Consider the following 25232-nt stretch of genomic DNA (forward strand, 5'->3'; position numbering starts at 1 on the left):
AATTATCCTTATACAGTGTGGGTTCTGCTGGCATTTCTTTATCAGGAGGATAACGATAAATTTCAGCTAATTTCTGTATAGTTTCTTTTATCTGCTCGTGTTTTCCCTTTTGTGTATGTGAACATTAACATTAAAGATGTAGCTAACAACTAAGTAGAAACATTGAAATTTGGAGGCTCCTCGTGTTCAGTCGTGATTCTGGTTTATAGCATCTCTTTCTACTGTTCAGTTTAGGAAACTAAATGGAATTAAACGGGGGATAAAATGATGTGAACTATTACACTGCATTACTGTTGCGTATCTAGCCATTTTATGCTGTCCCAATAAGGATTTTCTTTTCCTTTGGAAAACTGTTTAATACTTCAGGAGAAGAAGTTACCAGAATTTCAAATTGTTTCTTGTATTTCATCCTATTGCTGTAGTTTTTCTGCTGATACTTTCTTACCATATTATTCTTATCCTTTAAGTGTTTATGTTTCTGTACACTTGAAAACTCATTTTATGGGTGATCAGGTTTGTTTTTAATCTTCCAAGTTGGCCTGTCAACTTTTTAACAGCTTTTCTTACTCCCCCTCCTGTTGTTTTCCTCTCCTTTTTTTTGGAATTCCCTTATATTTGTGTCAGCCTCACCTGTATCTAATATCTGTCTCGCCTGGTTCCCAGTACCTCTGCATTGAGCATTCGCAAAAGAATGAAGGTGTGTCCCTCAGCAATTCAACTACATATTGGAAATAATAACTTCGTTTTACCGACGAGGAACTTAGATACGGTATAAGTTAGGTGTGCTGGCCAACGCTGAAACGGGGGCCGACGCAGACGCTGAACGAGAGCTACTGGGATCCAGTTTGGTGCTTCTCTCGCAGAGCTGCATGCTTTTCTGTTTCCATTCGTTTGTGGCCCTTTATGCTTTCGCTTTTATTTCCCCCTCTTCAGTGTGGGTATCAATATACACGTAGGGCCAAGCTGAAGCAGAAAGCCGAAGTTACTTTCACAAGTCTGTGGTATTGTTCAGTATGTCAGGTTCTACTGTGGAGGTTGCATAGGCATACCAGGCGTGATAAGTTGCTTAAATGTGTTGAATTCTTTGGTGTATTTTCTTTGCTGGGTTGGAATAAGGGAACTACTTAGATAAAATTACCGTGAATGGAATCAGTTGTTCAGGTTTTCTAACCGCTGTGCTCTGAGAAGAGGGGTTCCAGATAATTTTTTTTTTTTTTTATACTGCAGTGGGAGGGTTATTTGGTGATTTTTTTTTTGTTTTTGTTTGTTTGACTTTTTTAGGAGTGATGATTATATGGAGTTATATGAAGCAAGTCATTGAAGAGGAAAGAATGCGTTAAAAAATATGAGCAAGAAACTTTTCCTTACGTACTAATTGAACTAAATGCTTTTTCAGGCTGTGTACATGATGCCCACAGAAGGAGATGATTCGTCCAAAAGTGTTCCTTTAGCCTTGCAACGAGTGTTTTATGAGCTGCAGCATAGTGACAAACCAGTTGGAACTAAAAAGTTAACAAAATCTTTTGGGTAAGTTTCAGAAATTTAGCATATGTATTGGGCTATCAAAGGCTTCATAAACTTTTCTTTAAAAAGATTTTATTTAAATTAGACTTGTTAGAGGGGTGCAAAGAAGTGTTACTATCATATTATTGTTAATTGCTAATTTTTCTTAGTTTACGTGGATACGTTTTTATTTACATTCAGTATTAAAGTCAGCTTATCCAAAAGTTAGATTTTTTTTTTTGTACACAGTCATCAAACGCAACAGTTAATAGCCAGATTAGAATTTACCTGTGTAACTGGATATTGTGTGACGTGCTTGAATAAATAAAATGCAGAACAGCATACATAGTTGAAACGTTAAAGTGCGTGTATTGTCAAATGACTCTTTTGTTTCTGTATTAAATCTAGAGAAATAGCAGTAATGTGTATTTCCCTATGTTAGCTGTATGCTAATGACTCTTGCAACACTTTCTTGTGACATAGGCAAAAATATGTGCATTTTTGATGTTTACCACTTAGAAGCATTTATTGTAGTATTCTGTCGAGTGATTTAAAGGTGTCATAGTACATGCACAAAATTAATTCTTTGTATTTACCTCATTCTAGCACCCTCTTCTCTTCCATAAAGCTTCGTTAAAAAGGCTTGCCTTTTATTTTTATTTTTCACCAGTACCCAGCTCATTCAGCTCATTTCACCAGTATCCAGCTCCCTGGTATCCTCTTCAATCTAGTACTTGTAGTTGTGAGGTAGTATTAAAGCGTATAATTTTAAATTGGGAATGTCTGGACATAAAAGTATGCAACATAGGTACATTAAGTTGTTGTTGTTGTTTTTTTTTTTTAACTAGCATGGTGCAAAAGTTACAATAGAAAATTAAGATTAGCATAACCTTTATGCTTTCTCTTTGCACGTCATGTAATGTGGAGTTAGGTTTTTTTAAAATCAAAAATGGTTCTAAAAGGTTGTGGTTCATATTATGTACATTACTTTGTAGACTAGTTTTTTGTAATGATATTTTCAATAATTTTTTTTTGAAAACCGGTTTAAATATTCGTATGATCTTTTTCACAGTTGCTCTGTGGTCAGGGCAGCTGTCACATTTCCAAGGTCTCTGATCCCACATCTTCTGTTAATGCTCGTTTTAAGTGTTCTGCCCTTACAAAATTATTTGTAACTTTACATTCTATCTTCCTCTTCTTTTTCACCTTTGGAGGAAATTTTAAAATGAAATTGATACCGCCAGACACACAGCCTTGAGGTTATCCTCTCTTTCTGGCACACTGTATATATAGTTTATCAGCACTCCTGCTGTCCTGTTGCACTAAAAAGATTTGGGAATGTAAATATTTTGTGTTGAGTTAATATCGTAACTGTGTTATCGTGAGTAGTGCGATGAGATCTTTCCTGAGGGAGTTGCAGGAAAGTTGCTTGATTTTTATATCTAAGAGCAAGGTTTTGAAAATGTGTTCATATCTGCCTTTTTTCTTGGGAAGGAATTTTTGGAGTATGGAGGTGGAGGAGTTGGCCTCTTTCCCCCAATAAATCAGAAGGGAGTTTCTGACCTGGCGAGACTTGGCTGCGTGCAGCGTGTGCAGCGTAACTTCACTGGCCTTTCCGTAGAATCCAGCTTTGGCCTCTCGCAGTCAAAAGTGACATTATGGGCCAGAGGAGCCCTTTTATATCACTAATATCCTTTCAGATTGCTAGTGTTTAGTGCCTAGGGAGTCAGGAGATTATTTGCCATTCTTAATTATTGAACAGATTACTCGATTGATCTGGTTTAAGTGTGGACCCACACGTGGTTATTTTGGCACAGCTTTCGGAGTAGTGTGCTGCAGTGCGGCAGTGGCCAAGAATCACTGAGTAGAGGGCGCGCGGGGAAGATGAATCAGTGCTGCTCCTGATCGTCTCTGAATTGTGGCTTTGAGTACTTGGGTTGGACCTTTGGTTCCCGCTGAGGTTCGGTGCCTACAGTAAACATAGCTTATTTTATTTAATGGGAGTGATGACAGTTACAAGAAGAATTATCAGAGACTTGATCTCAAGAATGCTTTTTAAATTATAAGTTGAACAGTTTATGGAAGGGTAGTATTAACACTGAAAATATAAAGAGGTCCATTATCCTTCCTTCCTTTGTTTGAGGTAGTGACACAGCAATTAGAGGCTCTTTGTTGCACTCACCCCTCCACTCACATGACTGAGTTTGCACACGTGCAGTACGGGTGATCTGTATATGTACAGGGAGCTGGATGCCTCCCTGCATCCTTGAAAGTACTGTATGTGTGGAAGTGAAGCATTTGGAGGAGCACAAAGGGGCCACTGTTTCCTCCAAGTCCATTTGCTTCCTTCCCTGTACATACATAATCCCTAAACACTACTTGATTGCACCTGAAGAGCCCTCAGAAAAGACACAGCTAGAAGCATGTTGCAGAAACTTTTCTGATAACGTGGAATTGCTCTCAGGCCTTTCCTTAAGAGTTTTTTTGACGTGAACCAAGACTAGGATGGAGGGTCAAAGAACTAGTAGTTCTAGTAGCCGCAGCCTGACACTGCCTCCAGCAGCATTCCTGGGACCTGTCCCCAGAGCCCACCCCAGAAGGAGAAGGCAAGTGGGCGCAGACTGGCTGCCAAGTATTCCACGGCTCGCAACCTAGTCTCCCTCTTTGGCATAGGTACTTACAGCAAAAGCGTATCCAGAAGCTGGTGGTAGGCCAAGTAAATGCTACAGAAGTTAAAAAAAAACAGTGCATTAGGCAGTACTAAATCTCAGTCTTTATATCTTAATATGTATTAAATTTTTCTTTTGAAAGGTACCATGAAAATGTCTTTTGTGTGGTAAATCTGCTTTATAATATAGTAATTTTGTATTAATTTGCCTTACAAAGGTGGGAAACTTTAGACAGCTTCATGCAACATGATGTCCAGGAATTATGTCGAGTGGTATGTTTCTGACATTTCTTACTGATGTTGGCAAATACATGTATGTTGCATAATGTTGTCTTTTGGTACTGTATATATTATACAATTCAGTACCCTCCTAGTAATAATGGCCCTTTTGGGATGAAGAATTGGAGGAATAATTTATAATCGGTAGGGAAGGCTGAAAAGAGAGAGAACGTATGCTGATGGTCCTTAGAGCCATAGAGGGAAACGTTGTTTTGAAGGTGTGCATCGATACCCTTGTGAGGTTCTCCAAAGTCAAGGGGAAGGGGCTGGGGTAATCCTCAGAGCAGTTTTTAGAGAGATGAGGAAGATTTAAAGAACTAGAAGGGAGATCTCTCCATGAATTGATTAACATCTCGTTTTCCTGTGAGTTGCTCAGATTTCAATCAGTGAAGTAGAATTAACTGTGTGATTCAAGAAATCAAAATTCAAGAAATATGCAAGTTTATCATATTTAAAAACTAATCTTTCTTTCAGCTGCTTGATAACGTGGAAAATAAAATGAAAGGCACATGCGTAGAAGGCACTATTCCTAAATTGTTCAGAGGGAAGATGGTGGTATGTAGTTAAACTGTTAATATTTTTAAAATTAATTCTGTTACTTGTATATGTTGAAATCCCTTTTTTATTTTTGTTTGCAGTCTTACATCCAGTGCAAACATGTGGACTATCGATCTGAACGAATAGAGGATTATTATGACATCCAGCTAAGTATAAAGGGAAAGAAAAATAGTAAGTAATACATTGCGATATGCACAAATCGAATGCCTCAACGTGTTGGGCCTTTCTTTTTTATCAGATGTGTAGTGCCTTTTGATTTCAAATAGGTTTGTGGGTGCTCAGCACCCAGAAAGATCCTTACTTTTATTTCAGAGAAAGGAGTCTTTAGTTCTGAGACATCACTGAAAATATCTTCTGCAACAAATATTTCTACCTGCATTACCTTTTCTCCCCTTTTCCGTTCCTATTTCCCTTCCTTGCCCCTTCCCCCCAATTCCCTTATTGGGAGCTTTTCATAAAACTCTGAATTGTAAGGATTTTCCTGGTGTCATAAAAGTGTATACTACGTTCAGTCATGTTGTCATAGTAGATTGTGACTTGTATATGAAAGTAAACGTGCAGAAAATAGATTCTAAATTAGGGTGACCACAGTCATAAGGAAATAAGGAGTTAACTAGTCAGGGCAGCATAGTGGTGGTTCTTTATCATCACTTCAGCAGGTAGTTGGCATCCAAGACATGAAGAAGGACACTAAGAGTCCAGCAAACAAAACTGTCTAGCTTGATATCTAAGAATTGAGCACTGAGAGTAGGAAATTTGACAGACAACTGTAACTATTTGATTTTGAAACCTGTTAGTATAGTTGTTTGCCCCTTACAATTTAAAAACTTTTCTTGATGTTCTTAAGCAATGTACAGCTTTATTTTTCTCTTTATAAAGACAGACACGTTCAAATAGGATCTCTGAAGCCTTAGTATGTTATTTGCTGAATGTACTGATAAGCCTCCGTGCTAGAGTAAACGTCTGTTTTTCTTCCTCTTTCCCTATCATTCCCAAATCTTTTTTCACCTAGTATTTGAGTCCTTCATTGACTATGTTGCAGTGGAACAGTTGGATGGTGATAACAAATATGATGCAGGAGAACATGGCTTGCAGGTATTTTTATTTAACGTAATTTTAAATTGTTTTCTGTGTCTTCGATAAAATAACTTAACAAAGCCATGGTAGCCAAAAGTGTTGTAAAATCCATTCTGGGTTTTGTCAACTGATTTTAGTGATTTCCGCCCCCCCCCCCCCTTTTTTTTTTTAGGCAAGCTTTTATATAGCTCCTCCCTAATTCCTGTTAGGTTTCTTAAAATGGAACTTGAACTTTAAAACAGTCTAATCAACAGTGAATTTTTCTTTTACACCTCTAATTGTTTTAGTGACTAGAATGATTTTATGGTTAACTTTTTCTGCAGGTTTACATGACTGCCTCCTCTAAAATTACCTTATTTTTGTGTGCGTCTAATAAGAGCTACAGTAGTTTAGTTCTGAAAGTTACTTTGGAGAGATCATTTTTGGTCATTGGGAGTGCCAAATGAACCCTTGGAGTTTAGCTCTTCTTAGGAGGGTGCAGCATGGTAGCGAAATATTTGTTGGCAGAATACAGCGAGCACACAGGTCTTAATTGATCAGAAATGAGAGTCTTAGCCTCTGCAGTCTCTTGTACTTTCATTTGTGCATTTAACTTGCTCTTCCTGCAGTCAGATGTTCACATTTGCTTGTATGAGCGGCTTGCATTTAAATGAACTGATTCCTCCTAAATATTACTGGAGTAGTTTATGGGAAGATTGGTGCAGCATCAGGATAGTTAACCTCCAGCCCAATTGTGAACTATTCTTTGGTGCATGTTGTGGTGTCAAGCCTATAAAATACAAGTCCCTAGGAGATGTGTCCAGAGCCAAGTACTTTGAGTTGCTAAAAATGTTGTAATATCAACCTTCTGTTTCCTTTCCAATGTCCAGGAGGCAGAGAAAGGTGTGAAGTTCCTAACATTGCCCCCAGTATTACACCTACAACTCATGAGATTTATGTATGATCCTCAAACTGACCAAAATATCAAGATAAATGATAGGTAAGTTTTTTCCATTATAGAATTTGGACTTGTTGATATGTTTTATAAAATAATCAAAATCCTGTTTTTGAATCAACTCCAACAGCACAGTACAATGGCATATGTTAGAGGTCCTTAAAAGGTGCACTACTTGAATGTTAAGGTGCTGAATGACAAACTGAATACCTTAGTAGTCAGTCATTTATAGCTGTTACTTGGGTTATGAAGTAAACAAATGGAGGGTTTCTTGGGTTTTTTTGTTTTTCTTTTTTTTTTTTTTTTTTTAAATGTGGTATGTAGAACATTCTTTGTGCCATCTGTGGAAACTTGGTATGTTCCCATAGGCTGCCCCAAGAGTAAATAGGATGAATAAGTAGTCCTTCATTTTGCCTCCGTATATTTCCATACCCACTCACCGTCTGTACAGGTTGGTAATTACCCAAGGAGATGTGCTTTTGTTTGGAAACTAAATCCATATTTCACCAATAAAAAGAGAGACTGCAGCAGTCGGAAGATGTCTCAAACTAATATTCCAGTCAGTGGTACCTGTGCTTGTGTGCGAGCAAATAATAGTTTTTGAGGTAGATTCTCTTTCCCCTTGACACAGTGAATCCAAAGTAGCTTTATTTTGGTTAAAGTACTCTTGTATTTTTGTTGTTGCTGCTGAGGGCATACATAGTTTTTCTCGTATGCCTATAAAGATCATATTTTTCCATGGTAAAACAGTATGAAATCTGCCACTGTATGCAGTATATCCCAGACAAAAATGGCGTTATTGTAGCTTGTTCAATTCTTCTAGCTTGCTTTGAGGGTAAATATTGATGTCCTTCAGCATAGTAATAACATGTGTCTGTCTCAAGTACAAATAAAACTGTCTTAATTCTTTTCCAAACTAGGTTTGAGTTTCCTGAACAGTTGCCACTAGATGAATTTTTGCAAAAAACAGATCCTAAAGACCCTGCAAATTACATTCTTCATGCAGTTCTAGTACACAGTGGAGATAACCACGGTGGACATTATGTTGTTTACTTAAATCCAAAGGGGGATGGGAAAGTAAGTATTGAAAACCAACTGAACGTATTTGTGTTTTGCAAATATATCCTTGTAGTTTTCGTAATCGTCACATCTTTGGAGTTTTTGTTCCGTGACAGAAGAGCTAGCATGCTGGGATGCTCACTTCACGGAAGAATCAAATCCATGCTTGACGCACTTCTTAGCTTGAGAATTTATTATTATTTTTTTTTCTTACGGCACCTATTCTAATACATTTGGGAAACTTGCTTTGTATTTTAAAAAAGAAGCCAAACCAGCAGCCCTCATTTTCTGGTTTTTGCTCTTCAGAGAAGAGCTGGCAGTTGGAGACATTAGAGTCGCGTGCCTACTTAAGAAGAGCAGATATATTGACTTTTGACCAGAGACGTTAACTAAGGGAATCCCTTCAGTCATGTGTGCTTATATGTTTTGGAGTTGTACAGCAGCAAATTTTATGCAGTATTTCTTTAGGATGTTTTTACACTGATGCAGACATGGATTTTTCTAATGGTCCTGTGACTCAGCAGTTCACTTTCCTTGCATGTCCCACTGTTGCAGCTTTAGGTGACTTGAAAGGGTTAAATGTTTGTAAGTTAGGTGCCTCTTCTTTGGAGTTTCCTATTTTTGTGTGTACGTGACTGCTAGTAGTAAAATTAGCAGTCAGATTTTTTTTTGAAGTGATTGCTATGATAATTCATTCTTAATTCCATAGCAGATACTTTACAAATAAAGTTGCAGTTTGGAATGGTTTTATTTCAAATTTGCTATAAAGTACTTGTAAATTTACAATTATTAATTAGATATGTTGGCACACTACTGCTTGCGTTTTATTTTACAACAGATGAGGTCAGTCTGAACTTCATACAGAAATGCAATGTATTTGAATAATAATCTTGAGATAAATTATTTCAATAATTACTTGACTAAAGTCTTCTGATATTCTGTATAAAATGTTTAAATATTTTAGTAAGGGCTTGGTGATTTATTGCCTGCCTTAAGCTGAGTGAAGGTAGCAGGTTGCAGAAACTGTACTGAATTAGGTTTTTAAAAAAAAAAAAAAAAAAAAGTTACTTGAAGAGAAATTTTAGGCCCTTTAAAGAGCTGGAAGACATGCCAGCAGTAGAATGACCGTATCATTTTAAGAACATGTTTTTGTGTGTAAAATTATATTTATATAAAACTTTCTCCCTAGTGGTGTAAATTTGATGATGATGTTGTATCAAGATGTACAAAGGAAGAAGCAATTGAACACAATTACGGAGGTCATGACGACGACTTATCTGTACGGCACTGTACTAATGCATACATGTTGGTTTACATCAGGGAATCAAAATTAAGTATGTATACTCTATCTACCTGTGTTCCAAGTTAGACTGGCATATAGAAATACAGAGGTTTAGGGCCATATTTTATTTCTGAATTGCTGACAACCTTCCTATACCAAGGTATATTTATTATAGGAATAGTTCCATTAGATAGAGTTCAGATGTACAGCTTGTAGGGGATGAACTGGCCTGCCTTTCACTTCTGGAAAGACTGATCTAATCTAGTGTTGCCTTGTCTGAGCACAGTGAGACAAGCGTGTGTGTCTGCAGAGTGCTTTAGCCTTGATTGTTTTATAAAATGGAAAAATTACAGAGACTTTTTAACTCGAATGATGGAAGCTAGATCCAACTGATAGATGCCAGTATGTAGCTATATGTATATTTAAAAAAATAGAGTAGTGGTAAATACTTTTTTATTCATAAAATGAATGTTTAATTCTGAGGGGTTCGATCTATATTTCATGAAAGCAGAGCATTTTAGCTCAGGATAGCAAGTGGCACTTTTGCCAAAGCCTGATGATATCAAATAATATTTTTAATTAAAAAAATGAAAATAGCTGTCTTTGACTTAAAATCAGAGGAGTGTCAAGTGTACGTGAAAACCTTGTTTGATGTAAATTTGAAATGACATCACGAATTCTGCATTGTAGGTGAGGTTTTGCAGCCTGTCACGGACCATGATATTCCTCAGCAACTTGTAGAAAGGCTACAAGAAGAGAAAAGAATAGAGGCTCAGAAGAGGAAGGAAAGGCAGGAAGCTCATCTCTATATGCAAGTGCAGGTCAGCTTTTGAACCGGATCGAGTTGCAAATAACCTATTATTAAAATTCAGAATATTGAGCCACCCAAGACAAAACTTGATTTCCAGTTTTTGAATTTCTATATGTAACTAGCATTTGAAGCGAAACTCTGAGTGGAATTTTAGTGCTTGTAAGCGTATTCACCCCTGCACTAAGTCCTAATGAAGCAAGCATTCCCCGCTGGGGAATGAGGGCTTTCTGGGGCATTTCTGTAGAAGTGTGAGGAAAGGTATGTGCTTACACGTAAAAATAGTAAATTCAGGTGAAGGGAAAAGGACTGGACTACGTTAACTGGCTGCACAGCCACTGCGCTTTTATCCCCTTCGGGAATTCTTTTCTAAAATTAGAATGCATCTAGCCATAGGCTGCAATCCTACTCTTCTGTCAAAACGAGCTCATCAGGTACGAAAAGAGGAGGAAAATGCTTATATTTGCGGTTACCTCTTTTTGAAAAAGCCAGATGGGCTAGATTGTTATGGATTGCCTTAAGGAACCCTGTGTACGGCTGAAGAGAGCCCATCTGGCTGAAGAAAAAAGAGCCCGTTTTCCGTTTGCCCCAGTGTTTCCTTGGCGTGTCTCTTTGCTCATAAGGAGAGACACCAGTAAAGTTTAGCTTGTTCTACCTGACGTTTACGGTAGAGCTATTCTCAATGGGGAGACTGGCAGAGTTGTGCGGTCTCTTTTTTTTTTTTTTTTTTTTTTTTTTTTTTCTGTCGGCACAGACTGCGTGAGGACTGGGACAGAGAACAGGAAATCTTTTAGCGCGTCTGCCTTTCGTTACACTAGTGGAATAATTACATAGCCTTTGTTGATTGTGGGGATTACTTGAGTACGTGTTTCCAAGATTGGGATCTAGGTGCCGGTGGCTTTTTATTGTTAAGGATTTGTCAGAATTAGTGTATTTTAATTGCTTACATTGATTTGACTATCACAGTTTTTTAGTTTCATTATATCCTACGTACTTGCAATTTCTCCTCCAGGGGAGCCCAGTTAGTATAAACCGTGTGGCACCGTCCAGTAAGCCGTTGGTGTTACGTAGTAGAGTCGTCAGAAAAGGTATTATGTTCTGCAGCTGAGTTAATATGAATAGTAATCTTTAACTGTAAATTTTCAGATAGTGGCAGAGGATCAGTTCTGCGGCCACCAAGGCAATGATATGTATGATGAAGAAAAAGTGAAATACACTGTTTTCAAAGTATTAAAAAACTCCACGCTTACGGAATTTGTTCAAAATCTCTCTCAAACAATGGTAAGTTTTCTGTAGTGGGCTGTCTTATCTGTGTTTTTTTTACATCATGTTCACTTAATAGTCTTTATCTTCTCCAGGTATCAGCAGCATTCAGTCGTTATTTAGAGCTTTTTAAAATGGATTAGTTTTGACTGAGATTAATAAACGTACTTAATCTTTTTTCCTCCCCCGCTTCCCCCCCCACCCTGTCACAATTATTATTTTATTGTAGGGATTTCCACAGGATCAAATCAGATTATGGCCAATGCAAGCTAGAAGTAATGGAACAAAAAGACCTGCAATGTTAGATAATGAAGCAGACGGCAATAAAACGGTAAATATCCATTTATCCATTGGTAGAGGACATTATTGCTGTATGTCAGCCATAAGTCTCAGTTCTTGCTAAGAATCTGTGACTTTGGGACATCAGATTTTTTTAAGGATTGTAAACTAACCTGTGTATAGTAAAGTTTGTTTGTTTGTTTTTTTAAGAAGATTTGAGATTTAGGGGATTGATATTTTGTGGGGGAGGGGAGGAAGTGTGGTGGATGCTTTTACTTCCTGATCACAATTTATTTGCTAGTTTTTAAACATAAGTATCTCTTGAATCTTTCCAGTATTTAGGCAAAAATGCTGGATTTAGTCAAGTATATTGCTTAAAATATAAAATGTTGCACCCAAATACCACAAAAGTGGTATTTGGTTTTGCTAACCTCTGTTATTTCTGAAGTGAAATGATTGTATTACTAACATAAAGATAGCTGTGGATGTGTTTTTAAATGAAAATGAAGTAGGTGCATTTGAAGTAAAACTTCAGTTGTGCTTCTTTCAGTTGTGATAAACTGCCTGCTATTTGCACAACCAAAAAAAGATCTCTTCCATTAATAAAATATACCATAAAATTGATGTGTTTCTGATCAAAATGCGGATACCGGGTTATATTATATTCTTCAGAGTCTTTTTTTCTTCTTTTTCCACATGTTTCTAAATAGATGATTGAACTCAGTGACAATGAAAATCCGTGGACAATATTTTTGGAAACAGTAGATCCAGAGATGGCTGCTACTGGAGCAACGTTACCCAAGTTTGATAAAGATCGTAAGCATATATGCTAAAACTTGAGTAAATACAAAATACTCTTATGTTGTGTGTACCTCCAGAAAACGTTGTGTGCTCCTTTTTCCAGTGGTGTCATTGATGTACCCATCAACCTACAGTGCTGTTCTTTTTTCTCCCTCATTTGTCTTCAAGGTTGGAGACATGTTTCAAATGGTTTTAGAATCACTGAATAAATTTTAATATATATTAGTAGTTATATTGTTATATATTGAATTTATATAATTTAAGAACATGAGTTGTAAATCAAAGACGTTGACTTTTTTCAGATGTGCTCAAGTAAGCCTTACTTAAAATTAATTCTTGTTTCTTAATTTGTAGATGACGTAATGTTGTTTCTGAAGATGTATGATCCGAAGACTCGGAGTTTGAATTATTGTGGACATATCTACACACCTATATCCTGTAAAATACGTGAGTTCTAAAATTTAATTTCATTGTTGCAGTTGAAAATTTTTAATACAGTAGACTGCATTTTTTTTCTTTCATACTAGTTTTATCATTGAAATCAAGAGATACAGTACAGAAACTGATAGTGCTTCTTTTTGGCCATTTTGTACAAGTATGCATTTTATTTTAGAATTAACTATGTAGTATATTTTAGGTGTATTTTTGTACAGCAGATGTGCAAGATTTACAACATGTTGCTAAAATTTTGCCTGCTTCCCAGCTTTTCCTTGCACTGTGTTTTCTTATTGTTCATGTTATCTTACAGTAAGAAGGAAGTCATCTGTACTTAATGAGGCTAGAGTGTGAAGGTCTAGCTTGGCTTTAAAGTTTATGCATATTTTTGAGAAGTTTGAGATTGAAGAATGGTGAGAATATCATTTCAGCAGATTCCCAGCCTTGAACAACCCCTTTCTCCCCATCTTCGTTTTTGCGGTGTAGGGCAGCCCTCAGTTCTCCTGATCTCTCTGTGGGCCTTGGTGTAAGTTGCATCAGTGAAATAACTGATCTGTAGGAGGTAGAAGAAAAAGAGCGAGGAAGGGACTTCCTTCCCTTCCACCCTCCCAAGCCAGAAGCAGTTCAGTGTAGTCAAATGCCATGTTTGTTGCATGACCACAGCTAAATTGCAGCAGCAAAGGTACGACACAGGCTGAAATTGCAGTTTTTCCCAACACCAATGCTTGTGCTTTGATCCAGTTTTCTTCCCCATGTTGTGTCGGTGAAACCTTCTGCAAGGGTGAGATGTAGCCTTTACACAGTGCTGTTAGCTGTCAGTTAATTTTTTTGTTACAGGTTTACAGTATTCACCAGGTGTTATTGAACATAATTGGCTGTTTCAAACTTGCTAAACAACTTTGTGATATGCTGTTGCTTGCTCCCCAGTCTGTTTTTTCTTTCTTTTATTTCAGTTAGGTTATTTTGTGACATGTACTTCTTTAAAGACTTATATAACACTCTTTGTACAACTTTTCACATTAGTAGCCTTAGAGTAACCACTCAGACTTCATTGGGTGTGAGCCTTGGTTTTCATATTGGTCCATTTACAGAATTCAGCAAATGGCCACTGAGTCGAAGTGCTTTGATTTGTCATTTTGACGTCTCATTCTGATGAGACTTGCACGTGCTTTCAATTTTTGTATTTTAGCTGTGCGACTTTTGCGACTTTTTTTTTTTTTTTTTTTTAAGAGAGATGAAAATTTATCTAAAGAGGGTGAGCAGTGTTATTTAATCTATATGTGCTTGGATGGCCTTGCACTCCCCCCCAGGTGAAATGGAAGAAAACTTAAAAACCTATGGGTTGAATCTAAGTGTGGGAAGCTTCAACCCAGAAGACTCCCTTTCTCGGAAAGGTGCTTTAAAAATGTTTAACCAGGATTGAAAGAAAAAAAAAATAGGTTTCTCTGCTCTCGCTAGTGGCTAAAACTGCAATGTGTTTCACACTCCTTCTCTTTTCCAATAGGTGACTTGCTTCCAGTTATGTGTGAGAGAGCAGGATTTCCACAAGAAACTAACCTTATCCTCTATGAGGTTTGGATTAACAGACACATTTATTGTACAAATTATGATCAGTGTACCAGTACGAAGTTTTCTTTAAGGATGAATTGCTGTTTGATTATGATATTCTAAACTTTGCATAATTACAAAGAAAACATTCTCAAGATAACACTTAGAATATGCAAGTAGGTAGAGCTGCAAAGCCTAATGTGGCAGGTGTGACTTAACTTTCTCCTGTAAAACAGGCACAATGATTAGACTCAATATTGTGTCACTCATAAAAATACAGTCCCTCAACCAGAAGGGAACGCTTGAACAGGGACCACTTAAGTGCTGAAGCAGATGGTTCAGAGAGGTTGTGGAATCTCCATGCAAGGACGTTTTCAGAACGTGAGGGAGCAAAGCCCTGAGCGACCTGCTCTAACTTGGAAGTTAGCCCTGGTTTTGAGCAGGAGGTTGGACTGGAGACCTCCAGTGGTCCCTTCAGACAACAACTATTCTGTGATTCTGTGCAAAATTCACGTTGCACATTTTTAAACTTTTGAAATTATACATCTGTTTTACTGTGTTCTCTTATAAAATATATACCTAGGTACCTTTCTGGAGTTACTGACTTTCAATCACTTTAAAAGAAACCAAACAGTGAAGGTTTGCTTGCAAATTGAAGGCCAGTATATGAAAGGTGCATAAGAGCTAGTAATAATTTATGTGTATGTTTTGATACCCTTTGAGCCATGAAACTATTATCAGGGTACTGACAAACTAGTCCCTTTTCCTCAAGAACCAAAGGATTGAGTTCCCTTGGTATAACGACTCTGATAAAGGTAACAGAGTATTCCGAAGTAACATTTTTGTCTTCTGTAGTTAAGAAAAAAAAATGTTTGGTTTAAAAAAAGGTTGCTCGTAACAGTAACCTAAAATCATAAGCGTTCTCAGTTTTGTACCTTTGAAGTCTACAAGAGTGCTGCAAGAGTGTGTCGGCAGTTAGTATTAGGAGTAAAGTTATTCATGGAGGACTTCGTATAGAATTTTTTTGTTTTAAAACCTTACACTTTTAAGTTGCTTAATTTTAAATCTTTTCTGAAGTTAACTAAGTCTGTGCATGTTCTCTGAGTCACTGTGTCAGAGGAGCTAACATTATTGGTCATTGGATTTTCAGTGTCCCCCTTAGACAGCTGAGTTTAGAAAATGTCTTCTGTTTCTTTCCCAAAGTTAGCAGACAAAGTAGTCTGCTAACGTGTTCCTGCCCATATACAGAAATAGTAAACCTTTATAATTCCTGTATTTATTGAGTGCTGAAGGAGCAGATCTTGCCAAAGCAAAGTCCTTGCTATAGTGAAAACAAGGAATTGCGTTTATTGCATTTTTTGTTAGCAGTCACGCTGCTCTCTATGGTGGTTCCAGGGGTGCGCACACAGTTCCATGCTGAAAAGCAGATCTGTCGGGTACTTCTGTATATAAGTAGTTATTTTCAAAAATCACAGGCCTCTTACACTATGCAAAACACTTCTTACCCTGTACAGGTGAGGGTTGCAGTTTGATTCCAGTCTGTTTAGACAGAAGTGCTTTTATCTCAAGAAGTTAACCTACAAGTATAAATACGTAATCTAAATCTAATAATATATATTAGAAAATAGCTAATATTTTTAGTATAGTTTAGTAGAGAGTATTTTCATCTGCCTGTCTTTTCCTTTTTTAAAACTAAGTGTATTACTGTACGAAGATTCCATGCTATCTAAATAAGCAAGGGCATTCAGTATTCTCCATCTTTCTGAAAGCTGCATCAGTAAAAATCTCTGCATTCTGAAAAATTTTGAATGGTGACAAGATAATACTGAATGCTAAAATACTTGATAAATTAAGATAAATTGAGAAGGAATCCTGAAGTTAAATATTAGTTTAAAAAAAAAAGTAGTTGGCTGTATCAAAAAAATTACATTTGTCTGAACCTGAGTTAAGATTATTTTACGGATATATGTACCCCTTTGTTTCAGCTGAAATAAGATACCAGTTACCTTGCCTGATGTTTTCTTTACTATTGTGACTTCTCTTTATTTTGTCTTTTCACTTGTTCTATGAGATCAACATTTTTTTTTCTTATTGCAGGAAGTTAAACCCAATTTAACAGAAAGGATTCAAGATTATGATGTATCTCTTGATAAAGCTCTTGATGAACTAATGGATGGTGACATCATAGTGTTTCAGAAGTAGGTATTCTAAGGAGCCAACTTATTGCAGTTAAATCACTTGGTTCACTTTGAGTGCAGAACTTCTTTCAATTTAGCAGTTTGAATAAGAGCAAGTATAGTTTTCTAAGGACAGACAAGTTCTCAGCAGTTCTCACTTGTTCATTCAAAGGGGAAACGAATAAATATTGTTAGTATTTTAATTATCACGTGCCACATTATTTAAGGAAAAGAAGCCTTCATCCTAGTTTAGAAGACTTAGTACTAGGTACTAAGTACTAAAATAGGTCTTAATGTTATCAGAGAGTATGATTCAGCAATGCATTCAAGTCCTGCAGCTTTTTACCTGAAGCCACCATAACTCAGATGCTGAAGAGCCTACCCGCATTTGAAATGTTAGGCTCTGTACCACAACAAGTCTCTTGACTTGGAGCTCCTTTCAGCCTAGAACTAAACTGCTTTCCCTTTTCCTCTTATTCATGCTCACAATAAGATCCATATCGGTCTACAGTGATGAGATGCTTCTTATTTGCCTGAGCATATGCGACTCAGGTGTACTGGTGCTTCGACTGGAGTTTTCTCCAAGGCAGGAGGAGAACTCCTGTATCTTATATCCATTAAAGGGATCTTACTTAAGCATGTCAGGGCTATAAATCAGCATTTCTATGCTCTCACTCCTGATGGTCACACCCAACTGTGTTGCTCTGTTTCTCTCCATGGGCTGACAGTGGGTGGAAGCCAGCTAGTCTATCTTCAGCACTCTTACCCCAGATTATGTGAGATGAATGTATTTCTCATGTCATGCCTTGGAACTCGCATTCCCTGTTGACCCAGTTGGTGTTATGCACCTTTGGCTGGCTGCTGACTTCTGGGTAAGTGCACAGCTTGTACCCTGGTGCTATTTCTCTGCTGAGAAGATAGGGGTACCAGTCAGTAGTGACCCAAACCAACATCTGTGCAGATGTTTCGCTTCTGTCATTCAAGGGGTGCTATTGTGCATCTGACTAGTGTGCAAAATCACGAATGCAGGAGTTTGGATCCAGTGCTTTGAAAAAGTTTGAGAAAGCTTTGGCAGCGTAATAAAGGCATGCACTAATGTGCTGGGGTGGTGACGGGGGGGGAGAATACTGCTAGAATGCCTCTTGGAAACAAATAGGGACAGTTTATTGCCAGACTGTCAAATAAGCGAGCATAGTGTGTAAGTACATTTGACCTTGCACAGCACAGATATATTCAAGGGTGTGGATCACTACTGACTATGTTAGTCCTACTGTGTATGAGTGGTGGCTCTTTAAAAAGGTTTCTCAACTGCATTTCTGTATTTCTCAACTGTTGCTGACTTACTGTAGAACATATTTTTTTAAAGTCCTAGCCACTTGTATGTGTAACAATGTAATATGTAATGATTTCATTTGTCTGCCGTTGTAGGGATGACCCAGAAAATGATAACAGTGAGCTATCAACAGCTAAAGAATACTTCAGAGACCTTTATCATCGTGTGGATGTCATTTTCTGTGATAAAACCATCCCCAATGACCCTGGATTTGTTGTTACTTTATCCAATAGGATGAATTACTTTCAGGTATGTATCCTATTTGTTTCTCTGCATTTGTTTCCTTGTTATGAAAGTGACTTTTTCATTAGTTCACTAGCACATTATATATATTTTTTTGAAACGAGTAACTGCATTCTTGCAAGTTTTTTGCATTGTGTCCTGAAAAGCTTTAGCCACTGATGTTTATGAGAACAAATATTTAAAAATTTTAATACTGTTAAAGGCGACTTTGCTACCAGTTTTGTGCGAGAAAAGGATTTCCACAAGAAACTTTTTAATTGATTACACTAGTATTAATTTTAATGATTTTAATACTTCTAATTAATTTTTAAATTAATAATATAGTAATATGACTTAAGTGACTTCTGCACAGGACTATTTTATTTTTATTAATAATGAGTTACTTTTTTTTTTTTTTCTTGGCATGCTTTCTGAGTGACTTGTAAAACTTGCTCAGTTTATTTAGCTGTTAGAACAGTCTTGTATCTGTTTTATGGTTTTTAGTTTCATCAAAAAACTAAATTTGTTAGACCAGACGGCACTGTTTTCTTCACTTGTGCAATGCTGTTTAGGGCTCAGTGGCACTAGATCAATTATGTTGTGTTCATAAAGATAAAGGGTGGTGATGGGATGATTAGAAGAGGAAAACAGGACAGTGAAACGATAAAAAGTAATAATTTGGCTGATCTATTTAGCATCCGAGTAGATCTCACTCGCTCACTGCAGTTCTCCTGCAGCTGCTTTCATCAGTGTCAAGAGGAACACATAAAAACAGACAAAGTTTATTTTCAGTCACCGAAGGCAGGAACTTTGAGCATCTGAACGTACAGGGAAAGTGAGAGATTATTCTTTTGCTATCTTGTTCTCATCGTATCTGGCTTTCAGTGACTGACTTCCTCTTATTTCATTTTTACTTAAAGCGTAAGTTCTTTACAGATTCTTTTGGCAGGGAAGAAACAGACGAAGGATTCCCACGCTTCTTGTGAGGCTGTGGCATGAAATACTCTGGTGGGAATAACGTGGTGATATCACCAGTCAAGCTAATTTTCTTAGGGTAAATTAAAAATCAGTGGAAACATGGGAATTCTCAAAGAGCAAGCCTCACTTATTTCCCCAATAATATTATAGTTAAATAAAACTAAATAAAAGTTAAATAAAAGATGCGTAGAGCTGTATTCAGACAGTGTGTGGTGGATTTTTTAGCGTTCTGGTGACTTTTATTATAATAAAAGGGAAATTTTACTCATTTTTTCTGGCATATCCTTTTCTTTGTCAACTCCTCATGAGATGGTATGAAAGCTAGAGATATTGAAGTTTCTTTTGCCTTGAGGAAGTAGGCATAGTGGGTTTCTTTCAGCATTTCTATAGCCTAATGTTCTATAAGTAGTACAGTGAATGATCGTAGGGCAATGTCATAACTGAAATAATCTAGAATTTAAAAAAAAATTATTTCACAGGTTGCAAAGACAGTTGCACAAAGACTTAATACAGATCCAATGCTATTACAGTTTTTCAAGTCCCAAGGGTAAGTACAATTCTATAAGTTTAGCGTTCTGTGTCTAAAGTATCCTTTAAAATGCTTTAGCCAAAGATATGTAGGTTACAGTTATTTCATAGCTTCTTGCAAATTTATTCTTCACTTTGCACATCGCATATTAATTCTTCACTAGTGAAATATTAGCATTCTGACATGCACAGTGAGCGGCCTAGACCGTTTAAAGAAATACAGTGGCTGGCTCTAGGGGCTCCCGTGAATTGCACGCTTTATAAGAAATCAGTAAGCACCATTGAAAAAGAGGCATTTTAAAGGAGCATTGTTTACACTAAATTTCTGAAACTGCTCATTACTTTAAAGCCTTTCTGTACAGGGCAAAGCTGTTAAATTATTAAGCTGTTAGGAAGTGCTATTTCAGTGAATGCAGCTTTCTAGAATGGAGGAGACCTTAAACAAGTACACATAAAAACAGTATTTTTGCTGTTGTTACATATTACAAGTTTAAATGCAAGAGTTACTTGACTCGCATTCTTTTTCTGGAAGCCTACAAGTAAGGATTTTCAACGACGGCTGAGTTGGTCTAACAAGTTCGCGGCTGCTAAAAGGGGCAGTTCTGGTTAAAGTGGTGTTTCCAGGCACAGTTGTGTAAAACTGGATTTGAATCTGTAGAAAATTGACACTGTAGCAGAAAATAGCGTATTAGTAGTTATGTTCTACATATATGTTGCACACAGAAAAAGTTATATCGACTATGATATTCATGCAAATGTGGAGTGCTCTTCATTAACCTGTAGGTATCTCCCTTCATCATCAATAGGGCCATCCCAGTATGAGTAGGTCTCTATAGCTTGCTGTGCTGTGGTCATTTTGGAATTTTGTTGTGTCATATGGCTCCACAAATTAACCTTTCACAATCTAAAGCATGTGATTTTAGTGCTCCCATACTAGTAGTTTCAGAGGAATGTAGGTCTGCCACCCTGCAGGATAAAAGGTGAGCTAGTAAATAGTCAAGAGAGTTAACACACCCGGTGAATGGTGCTTCTGTTCTCATACACTTGCATGTTTTTAAAAATCACTGAAGCGCTGAGCTTAATGCTGCTTAGGTTGTACAGGCAATTAAATGAAAGTGGGAGCCAGAAATAAAAATGTACTTCATATTCTGATTTACTGTGCAGTGGTGCATTGTAGAGAGAGATTCAGGTTTTTCTTTTTTCTCGTGCAGTTATAGGGATGGTCCTGGTAATCCTCTTAGACATAATTATGAAGGTACTTTAAGAGATCTTCTCCAGTTCTTCAAGCCTAGGCAACCTAAGAAACTTTACTATCAACAGGTAAGAGTCTTTGTTTTTACAGTGTGAATAAAAAAAAAAAAAATTCTGCTTTGTACAAAAAGTATGCCTAAAGTGTATTTCTTTTTCTTCTTTAAGCTCAAAATGAAAATAACTGATTTTGAAAACAGAAGAAGTTTTAAATGCATATGGCTAAATAGCCAGTTTAGGGAAGAGGTGAGTGGCATTGGCTATACTCTATTTGTTGCCATTTGTTTTTCAAAGCCAGTACGCTTGTGGCAGTGTTGCTGTTTATTATACAGTCTACTGTCTGTGGGCAACACGGAATTAGAACAGAGTTGTAACTTTGCCCAAAAAAAAAAAAAAAAAAGTTTTCAGCTCTCCAAAACAAAAATTTTGAAGTTAAAGTGATTATTCACTTTAGTAATTGTTGCCTTTTAAAAATGAGGTTTTACTGAAAATAAAAATCCTGTGTGTTCTGTGCTCTAATATGGTTACTTACCTTTTCAGGCTTTCTAATAATTATTTTGTTTTAAACTCTACATAGGAAATAACACTATATCCAGACAAGCATGGGTGTGTACGGGACCTGTTAGAAGAATGTAAAAAAGCTGTAGAACTCTCTGAAAAAGGTTCAGGGAAATTAAGGTAAAGCTGCAAGATTCTGGATTTCCTTTGTCATGTGAATTTAATGTGGACAAGTATCTTTCCAATTTAAATACTGTGGAAACCGTTATTGTCTAATAAAGTCTGATGTTAAGTTAAGAAAGATATTGAGAGCCTCAGGATTCTCCTTGGTAGAGAGTTTTAAAATATGGATATGAATTTTATGTAATTATTTAGCATTTCATAAAGTTATATTCTAGAGATACACAGGATTCATCAACAGCAATTGAAAACCTCACAATGAAATAAGTGTTTCCAAAGCAAACGTTTCATGCTATTCGTTTCTCAGAGTTTAGAGTGGTCATTTTGAAAAGAGTTTAAAAAGCAATTTAAATTAAAATCCATTGTCCTGTAATTACACGTACTGGCTTTTTTTGAAGTAAGCCAGAAAAATTTTATTTGTAAAAAGTCTATGGCTTAATTTTTAGTAAAGACTGTATTGGTAAAGCTGAAAGTTCAATAGTAATGTCCGTTTATATTCTGACTACATTAATCTTCCTAGAGGTTTGAGAAACAAATATTAGTTTGATTGTTAATACTTTCCCTGTGCATTTATTTTTAAGGCTGCTAGAAATTGTAAGTTACAAAATAATTGGTGTCCATCAGGAAGATGAGCTGTTAGAGTGTTTGTCACCTGCAACAAGTCGAACGTTTCGAATAGAGGTAAATGCTACTTTCTTTAAAAAGCTTAGAAGCTTTGGCTTTGAGAGAAGCAGCTCTTTCAAGTGGTAAATATCCTTTTCTGGATTCTGATATTCAAATACTTGGGATATTTACAGCAGGCTACCTCACGTAGTAACATACATGTATTTTTAAAGATAATTCTTCTGACATTTTTCTTTAGTTTCATCTACTTCCCTGTAACGATTCCACTCTTTCATTTTTATATATGTTTAAACAATGATACAGGAACACTTGGCAAGGTTCCTGTTCGTAGGACATTTGCCTCCTTAGCAGTAATTCAGAGGTTTGGGGACTCACGGTGTAAATTCTTATGCTTATAACTCCCTTTCATGCCCTAAACTTAAGTTTTCTAGAAGAGTTTGTTTCCTCTTCAGCTGAAGTTTGACTTTTTAAGCCAAAATTTGTTCTCTGTTGTGTGATTATTCTAAACATGTTATCTTGCAAACCTTTTTACTTTCTGCAAAGATCAAAAATAAAAAATGAAAATAAGTTCTCAATGTAAAACTGTAATCAGAAGACGACGAGTAGATCTGTGATTTTTCTCTTAATCACAGCTTATGGAAGGTTCTATGTTGGGAAGGCCATCCGGGAAAGCCAGGAGACCATTTTATTCAGTAGGGGAAGCTGAAATACATCACGTCAGAGATAATTCGTGTGCAGAAGCTTTGTCAGATGGGGTGGTTCTTTTGATTGTTTTTAAATTGAATTGTTTTACATCAATAGCAATGCATTAATTATGCTTTTAATTAAATAATATGTTAATTTTTTGTGGATGCTTTAGACTGTTTTAGTCATAATTTTATGTCTGAATCTAGGAAATTCCTCTGGACCAGGTAGATATAGATAAAGAAAATGAGATGCTGATCACAGTGGCACATTTCCACAAAGAGGTTTTTGGGACATTTGGAATTCCATTCTTGCTGAGGATACACCAGGTACAGCATGTCTCCTTTTTCCCCTTTGGGATTATTTTTATGACATTATCTTAGATTTGCCTACAAAGAAACATTAGTATAAAAAGTGTATGGGAAAATATCACTCCCATAGAAAAGGTTCTGCCCCAGATATGCCTCTTTGTGATTAAATCATTTACCACATCAGTTGTCTTTTGCATATCGAGATTGTTCAGTCTTCAAGGCTAAGACTGCCTTTCAGTGAGTGTGTGTGAAATGTCTAGGAAGTAGGGCTTCAGGAACAGCCAGGGACTCAAAGTACTATAAGCGTAATATTAACAAACAAACAAACCTGAATCCTTATTTCTAGTACATTCCTAGTTACTACAGTGGGAACTTATTGGCAAAAATGAAGAGCAGCTGGGCCATTTTGAAACACACGTGACTGAAAAATGAGTTTGCTTTCTTAAACATTTCCTAGGATGACTTTGCATTTCATAACTCAGCTTATTTTTAAAATTTCACATGCTTTATCTTCCAGAGCTGCAAGTTAATACAAGAGTGAAAGCTAATTTTTGAAAGCTTTATTAAAATTCTAAGTTTTTATGTAGTGCTGTTCCAACTGAATGTCACACCAGTTTTTTTTAATATCAAACTGCATTTCTGGGGACAGTTAGCAATTGTGCTTCTAAACTGTTTTCTGATTCTTGTATGCTAATTTTTATGAAAATTATTTAGTTTCAGAGAAGTTCTGGACTGTGAAATACATCCAGATGTCTGAATCCTGTGGCATTTTATCATGTTTCCATATTTATGATTAGTGTAGAGTAAACCCTGTGTATTTATTTTCAGTGGGAGCCACTGCACTATATTTCCCTGTCTGTAAGAGCTGATACACTACTGATATTTAAGTTGATGCAATCCAGCACTTTTGGGGGAGTTCATACACAGTTTGCAGAAAAATATTACAAAGAGGGTTATTAGTTGAGGGGGGGGGGAAATCACAAGTTTAGAGATTTCAAAAGTAATATGCGTAGGAAAGAGAGAGAGAGAGAGAGAGAGAGAGAGATACATGCACACACATGTATATATTTTTTAATTTCCATCTTGCTGCTAACTTTCTAACCTTCGTTTCTTAACTTTAACCTGACTTACCCATATCGCTAGCTATGCAGTTACCAGTGCTTGGTCAGTTTATGAGACAGTTGGTGCAATGAGGAATCTAAGACTTTTATTAAATTTACAGCAAGTTATATGACATTATTCCATGTCATAGTGGATAATATCGGCATTTCTGTAATTTTGAAAATAACTAGGAGATTAAGATATGCAAGGTATGTCAATGTGGCTTGAAGCAGGAAGTATAAACAGCATCTTCTTTTTCGTAAACTTTTGATACCAAAAATCTTGTTGAAATTATTAGGGTGAACACTTCAGAGAGGTTATGAAGCGGATTCAGACAATGCTGGACATACAAGAAAAAGAATTTGAAAAGGTAATGACATTTGGAAGAGTTTCTGTGGCTGATTGTAGACCCTAAATAAATGTATTTTAAAAAGCTGTAACACCATAGATTAGGTACAAGTGTAGATGTTGATTAATAGAACAGTTGGTTGACTTAAATAGTGCCTTTTCTGAGAATAATTAGGTAGGATGTGCGGGAGCAGCACTTCTGTCTTGACATCAAACTTTTTTCCGTAAGGCTATGAAGTGACTTAGAAAAGCTTAGAGGGGACAGGACCTCTAGAGGTCATCCACTCCAGCCTCCTGCTCGGAGCAGAGCTAACTTCAAAGTTGAATCAGTGTGCTCAAGGCCCTCCCTAGCTGCGTTTTGAAAGTTTCCATGAATGGGAATTCTGCCACTTTCTGGAGAACATATTCCAGACCTTTACAACTATCATTGTGAAAACTTTATTTTCCTTATGTGCAATCAGAATTTCCCATTTGCTGCAACTTGAGATGGTGGGCTCTTTTGCCGT

The 25232-nt window shown here is 36.7% G+C and overlaps 1 protein-coding gene across 2 annotated transcripts in view; it reads left to right on the plus strand.

Annotated features, from left to right (window-relative positions):
* The window catches only part of USP7 (ubiquitin specific peptidase 7), a 76712-nt gene that overhangs the window by 46459 nt on the left and 5021 nt on the right, over window positions 1-25232 (plus strand). For both annotated transcript variants that reach the window (XM_068908027.1, XM_068908026.1), the window contains 23 exons: window positions 1397-1527; window positions 4390-4444; window positions 4925-5005; window positions 5089-5179; window positions 6021-6103; window positions 6955-7064; window positions 7940-8096; window positions 9268-9412; window positions 10051-10181; window positions 11315-11449; window positions 11661-11762; window positions 12421-12526; window positions 12866-12958; window positions 14451-14518; window positions 16592-16692; window positions 18100-18253; window positions 19684-19751; window positions 20944-21052; window positions 21149-21226; window positions 21558-21658; window positions 22240-22339; window positions 23176-23295; window positions 24677-24748. In XM_068908027.1, the coding sequence (XP_068764128.1) occupies window positions 1397-1527; window positions 4390-4444; window positions 4925-5005; window positions 5089-5179; window positions 6021-6103; window positions 6955-7064; window positions 7940-8096; window positions 9268-9412; window positions 10051-10181; window positions 11315-11449; window positions 11661-11762; window positions 12421-12526; window positions 12866-12958; window positions 14451-14518; window positions 16592-16692; window positions 18100-18253; window positions 19684-19751; window positions 20944-21052; window positions 21149-21226; window positions 21558-21658; window positions 22240-22339; window positions 23176-23295; window positions 24677-24748 (2391 nt within the window). The remainder of the gene's footprint in view (window positions 1-1396; window positions 1528-4389; window positions 4445-4924; window positions 5006-5088; window positions 5180-6020; window positions 6104-6954; window positions 7065-7939; window positions 8097-9267; window positions 9413-10050; window positions 10182-11314; window positions 11450-11660; window positions 11763-12420; window positions 12527-12865; window positions 12959-14450; window positions 14519-16591; window positions 16693-18099; window positions 18254-19683; window positions 19752-20943; window positions 21053-21148; window positions 21227-21557; window positions 21659-22239; window positions 22340-23175; window positions 23296-24676; window positions 24749-25232) is intronic.

This window comes from Struthio camelus, chromosome 15, assembly GCF_040807025.1.
Source record: "Struthio camelus isolate bStrCam1 chromosome 15, bStrCam1.hap1, whole genome shotgun sequence".
NCBI lineage: Eukaryota > Metazoa > Chordata > Aves > Struthioniformes > Struthionidae > Struthio > Struthio camelus.